This window comes from Trachymyrmex cornetzi, unplaced genomic scaffold (genome assembly GCF_001594075.2).
Source record: "Trachymyrmex cornetzi isolate Tcor2-1 unplaced genomic scaffold, Tcor1.1 scaffold90, whole genome shotgun sequence".
Taxonomy (NCBI): Eukaryota; Metazoa; Arthropoda; class Insecta; order Hymenoptera; family Formicidae; genus Trachymyrmex; species Trachymyrmex cornetzi.
In genome coordinates this window covers 149,321-155,320 of record NW_017300245.1, presented here as the reverse complement: position 1 = coordinate 155,320, position 6,000 = coordinate 149,321, and the positions used below count along the sequence as shown (strand labels likewise).

Below are 6,000 nucleotides of genomic sequence, written 5' to 3'. Positions count from 1 at the left end.
TATATATATATATATATAAACATGAGGCATAAAAAAATATTACCATTTTTATTTCGTTATCTCTCAATGATACATTAGATGATTGCAACACTATGACAAATTTAATCTTTGTGTTTGTAGCATAACCATATCTGAAAATAAGAATATTAAAACGTATTTAATACCTAATGTGTAGCTATGTTGTAGAGCAATGTCATATGAGAGTAATATTACATACATTTTGTATTCTTCAGTCGCAAATAACAAGCCTAAGTATAAATCACGTATATCAACTGTCGTTTTACTCCCTACATTCAGCTTTTCCTCTATAATATCAATTGACGTATGTACTTTGTAATGAAATTGCAATCCAGCAGCTTCATCCGTACATTGATATATTTTGATAAATTTTGGAGAATTCTACAAAATATTCATTATTATTTAGAATAATTCAATGTTTACAACGCGTAAAGAAACTCGCTGAAATAAATGTGCTTCATTGTATTTATTGAAAAATTTTTGTTTATACGTCATAACCTATCAAGTAGAAAATAGCTATTTATACTTGCATCTTTACCAATAACAGCTACGCAAGCAACCATTTTAGCAGATTCTATAAAAAAAACAAAAAGAATTCCATTACAATGCACTACACATTTTTGCGAAATGTATTTTTATGCGAGAATAATTGCGAGTATACAACGTTAATGTTCCGTTAGTACTGACGCTAGGTTAGAATGGTACTACCGTTTCGATCGTTTGAATAAAAAGAAACATTCTTTAGATGAAACATTTTACTTATAAAGCATAAAATATAAATATTAGCGCAGTACAAAGAATATGCACATTAGATGTAGACTAATTCTAATTTATGACAATTACATATAATTTATATACAAAACATATATATAGTAGTAATTTATATAACATTATTATCAGACATCTACAGTTGATGTGTCATGTAAACTCTTTTATTATTGATCATAATATCTTCTCTTCAATGTTCTGTACTTGCGCAACATGTACAAAGCTTCCAACTCTTTTATTACAAAATTACCGTGATTTATCATTTTATCTATCTTTTCGGGGTCGGTCTCTGTTCTGTTTTTATCAAAGGCTCTCTTTAGCTTGGTTCTGAAATATTGATATCCCTTCGGATAATCTCGGCCCATGTACAACAACTGAAAGATAACGCAAGATGAAAAATTTTAAAAATGTGCAATAAATAAAAAAATGTACATTTTTTAAGTTCATATATTTACATCTGAAGAAATATATGCTCGCTAGAATGATACTAGAATGATACTGAATATGTTAATTTGTATATAACACTTTATTACCGTTTTGTATAAGTGAATAACTTTATTGTGTTGTGACATGACACATAATAAATCTTGATCTAGTTAACAACTAACTCAGAGTCTTGTGGAATCTTGTAAGTCAATTGACAAAATGATAATCATTATCATCTGCGATTGTTTCTATTGGAAATGGATAAAAATTCTTCAGTATAAGTGTGTTTAATATACAAGCAAGCGTTTTTTAATGTGTTCTTTATACCCCAAATTTTTTATATTATTCATTTTTGTAGTTTCCATTTCACTATATTATATTATGTAATTACATATTTATATATCTATATTTTATTTTAAATGCAGAAAGTGTAACTAGTGTAACTATAAGGAACATTAAATGCTCTTCATATAACCTTTAAAGTTTTTGTACTGATGCACGTTTCCACCAATGTATGTACTACAGATTAACTTTAATCTCGGTTCAACTTGCTCTTCACTTTTTCTGAATTGAAAAAATGGAAAGTAAAAAAAAAATAATAAAGTAGTTGAACTGAGATTAAAGTTGATTTATGTTGGTAGAATTTATTTAAACCAATCAATCAAAAGATTCTACAGTTGTGTCCGCCAATTGACGACATGGGCTGAATCGGTCGCCAGTGCTGCTCAACTACACGTTAACAAAGGAAATTTATCGTTATCTCCTCTGATTCATTCTTCTCGAAATTGCCAAACATAAATAGATACAAAAAAATTGATTCATTGTACTCCAAGCTCCAGGCATAATCAGTTATTATCTGTTTTCTCGAGAGACAGGTCTTCCGCTTAACAATATTGAGGTAAATTTTATATTATATACATGATTATATATATATATATATATATATATATCTGTTTTTCGTTCTAAATTAATAAATTTTGATGTTTTTTTGTTAAGATGAATAAAATAAATGAATAAAAGTTAGTGCTTTCCACAAAACCAAGATAATATTGTTACGACATTATCAATAATGTTTACAGAGAATAAAACAAATTAAGAGCTTCATTTTTCCCCGATATTTGAAAGTTATTAATTTCTTTTTAACAGTGCAGTAGTTATATTTTGACGTATTTCTACTTATTTCTATTATTATATATGATGTAGTTTTATTTTAAAAACTGATAAATGTTTTTAATCTCATTTGATTTGCATATGTACATCAGTAGTTTTGCCAATATACAATAACGTTTTGACTCCCTCGATAAATATTATTTGATAATAATTATTTAATTGCTGCAACAACGATATGTCTTTTCCTTATTATATCTTCTTTATATAAATTGTAATAAATGTATATTTTAATTTTATTGCTATACGTATATATGATCCTGTCTTAATCAGTGTAATCTGACTAGGTCAGCCATGTTGGCTGTATCAGAATAATTATAAATATTCGTCATATTTATCCATATGTTATGTATTTCAGAGATACAACGAAAATGTCTAACCTTAGGAATATTATATTCCTAATATTCTGTGGTAAGTTATATTTAAGTAGTGATATATATATTAGTAACTTTTTCTTATTTATTATATATGTTCTCTTATATATAATATTTTTTTAATTTTGTAGGAATGTGTTGTACAGTGGCACTTCCTAAAACAACCTTGACTGCTCCAACATTCAGTAATACATATACGGTGAAAGGAACATTGTATATTCCATATGCAGAAATTCGAGAACCTTTCTATGCTTGGTATAATGGCAACAGTGGATCTAGTAGGATTGATTATTATGGAGGTATTAAAAAATAATAAAAATCTTCTTTAATTATTTATTATCTATTTTTAATTTAGACCTGTTTGGTATAACACACATGAACAACACATATAATATCTATTTTTTTTCTAATAGGAATGGTTAAAACCTTTCAATTGTCTCACAAAGGACAATATGGAGCGAGTATAAAAATAGCACCTATTACAACAGAGACTGTTAGTAATGAAGAAACATGTCTTCAAGTGAATGGTACTAGTGATTCTAAAATACATCCACAATCTATTCTTCCAGATACACCTGAAATGGAGGTAAGTAAAATTACAGAATTTACATTTCTGCAATTTTATAAATTATGGATATGTATATACATATAAAAAAAATATAAGTAGCTTTTACTGAAATTTATATATAGTGTATTGGAGAAGAGATGATCAATGGATTAATGTGCGAGAAATGGCGTTTTGTACAAGAAATTGGGGGCAAAACAAACAAGTATACTCTTTGGATACGTTATAAGGTAAGAATAAAATTATTTGTGTATATGATAAAATAAATAAATCTGTTCTATTTGGAGAAAATAATCTTTATAGAAATCACCGTATCTACCAAAAATCAAGGAACCTATTCCTGTGAGATATGAAATGAAAGGATTTAATAGCCTTTTAGGTTCACATTATGATCATTATTACTTGGAGTATGATTGGTATTCCTCTGACAAACCTTCTGATGATGTTTTTAATATTAAAGAAGGTATTTATAATTCTTAATATATATTTTTTCTCAATTGCTATTAACTGATATAAAAGTTTTTTTTTTTTTAAATTATATTATAGTAAAACAATTACCGTATTAAATTTATGATTATAAAGAAAATTATTTGTAGATGATAAGTGCGTCAGCTTCCCAGGTCCAGGTGAAAATCATATATATACCTTTAACCCAATGCGTGAATTCATACATAATTATGAGGATCATTTGCATAAAGCATTTGATAAATTTAAAAAAATTTACAATAAAAATTACAAAGATGACTTGGATCATATGTATCGCAAAGATTTATTTAGACAAAATATCAGGTACAGTTATGCCACAGTGGATATTGTGTTACTATTATTCCAAAAATATTTGCTTTATGTAAATAATTTTCAGATTTATTCATTCTATAAATCGTGCCAATTTGGGTTATCAGCTAGAGGTAAATCATTTGGTAGATCATAGCGATCTCGAATTAAAGGCTTTACGAGGCAAGCAATACACCCCAGGTTATAATGGTGGAGCATTATTCCCGCATGATATCGAAAAGGAAATTTCAGATGTTCCTGATAGTATAGATTGGAGGTTGTATGGCGCTGTAACGCCAGTCAAAGGTTTGTAATTTTAATATTATATTTAATATATATACTTTATGTATATACATATATAAAGTGTATACATTAAATATTATATTAAATATATATTAAATATAATATTAAATATATTCTAATATATAAGTACTTTATTTAAATAGATCAGTCTGTTTGTGGTTCTTGTTGGAGTTTTGGTACTACTGGTGCGGTAGAAGGGGCATATTACATGAAGTATAATAAATTAGTACGTTTATCTCAACAGGTAAGCAGCGTGAAGTATCAAAATTTATGAATTTTTTTCTTATTCAATTACTAACTTTTGTTTGATAAAATAATGCTAAGTGTTATAATATTGTGTAATATAATATATAATAATATATGTAGTGTTTATACCGTAGATCAATAATATTGTAGTATTAATATTGCAGGCTCTCATCGATTGTTCATGGGGATTTGGTAATAATGGATGCGATGGTGGAGAAGATTTTCGTTCATATCAGTGGATAATGAAACATGGTGGTTTACCTACTGAAGAGGATTATGGTGGTTATTTAGGACAGGTAAAATATATATTCGATTCCATTTATTAAAACTGAAAACGGTATCTGATTATTAATATAATTTGGAATGTGCGAACCAAAGGAATCTTTTTCTTTTTAGGATGGATATTGTCATATAAACAACGTAACACTAACAGCCAAGATCACAGGTTTTGTTAACGTCACTCCACGTAACGTGGAAGCTTTGAAAATCGCTATTGCTAAACATGGTCCTATCTCTGTTGCTATCGATGCTTCTCACAAGACATTCTCTTTTTATTCTCACGGAGTGTATTATGACTCAGCTTGTGGTAAGATTTATAAACTTTTATTTATATTGAAAAAAATTTACCAATATGTTACTCAAACAATTATGTTTTCGTGTATAGGCAATACCGAGGATAAATTAGATCATGCTGTTTTGGCTGTTGGATATGGTACTATGAATGGAAAAGGTTATTGGCTGATAAAGAATTCTTGGTCTAATTACTGGGGTAATGACGGATATATTCTAATGGCGCAAAAGGATGACAATTGCGGAGTTCTTCTTGCTCCCACATATGTTACTATGTAATTGTAGTTTTATCTCTAAGAATTGGTCGTATCATTTAAGCTCTCTGGTATTTGTAATTAATAAATATATATTCAAATACAATTTAGAAAATTAAGAGGCTAAAACATATTTAGTTATCTAGTTACTTAGTTATATTTCATAATGAACAAAGTGTAATAAATTGTTGAAAATTGTATTTAGTGTAGGAAAATGTGATTATACTATATAATAATGAAAGAAATAAAACATTTCGTAATTAAAAAAAGTGTCTATTAAACATTTTTTTTATTAATGTCAAGAATGATTATTTAGAAAATAAAATAAAAATATACATTGGACAAAATATTATTCAAATTTGAAGTATGTATTAACAGTAGAAAATAAGCAGAATTCTTTATGAAATTTAGGCATATATGTGTAAGTAAAACAGAATCTTAGAATATTAATTTATTTTCGGAATAGTTGATATTAAATTAGTACCACATATAATTTAACATAGACTTGATGCATTATTTTTTTATCAAAGAATAA

General features: G+C 27.3%; 2 protein-coding genes across 2 annotated transcripts; one reads left to right on the top strand and one right to left on the bottom strand.

Annotated features, from left to right (window-relative positions):
• Positions 1-37: 37 nt before the first annotated feature.
• On the bottom strand, positions 38-1,528 carry LOC108769377 (trafficking protein particle complex subunit 2-like protein; the record flags this gene model as incomplete). Its single annotated transcript, XM_018520321.1, has 5 exons — positions 1,320-1,528; positions 1,037-1,160; positions 549-592; positions 218-399; positions 38-131 (listed from the first exon to the last, which is right to left on the bottom strand). Coding segments are annotated over exons 1-5 (483 nt in total), but the record flags the coding sequence as incomplete, so codon positions are not given.
• A 131-nt stretch (positions 1,529-1,659) lies between these two features.
• On the top strand, positions 1,660-5,617 carry 26-29-p (C1 family peptidase 26-29-p). Its single transcript, XM_018520425.1, has 13 exons — positions 1,660-1,724; positions 1,881-2,110; positions 2,738-2,790; positions 2,885-3,052; positions 3,167-3,339; positions 3,444-3,548; positions 3,622-3,781; positions 3,915-4,107; positions 4,181-4,398; positions 4,539-4,639; positions 4,806-4,937; positions 5,038-5,227; positions 5,306-5,617. Exons 3-13 carry the CDS (start codon positions 2,751-2,753, stop codon positions 5,488-5,490), a joined length of 1,665 nt encoding a protein of 554 aa, XP_018375927.1. The 5' UTR covers positions 1,660-1,724; positions 1,881-2,110; positions 2,738-2,750; the 3' UTR covers positions 5,491-5,617.
• The last annotated feature ends 383 nt before the right edge of the window (positions 5,618-6,000 follow it).

Excerpts from the sequence above, each read along its gene's own strand:
- 26-29-p (XM_018520425.1), top strand. The coding sequence starts at position 2,751 with ATGTCTAACCTTAGGAATATTATATTCCTAATATTCTGTG. Across the intron at positions 2,791-2,884 it reads TATATTCCTAATATTCTGTG|GAATGTGTTGTACAGTGGCA; the intron begins GTAAGTTATATT and ends TTAATTTTGTAG. Across the intron at positions 3,782-3,914 it reads TGTTTTTAATATTAAAGAAG|ATGATAAGTGCGTCAGCTTC; the intron begins GTATTTATAATT and ends AATTATTTGTAG.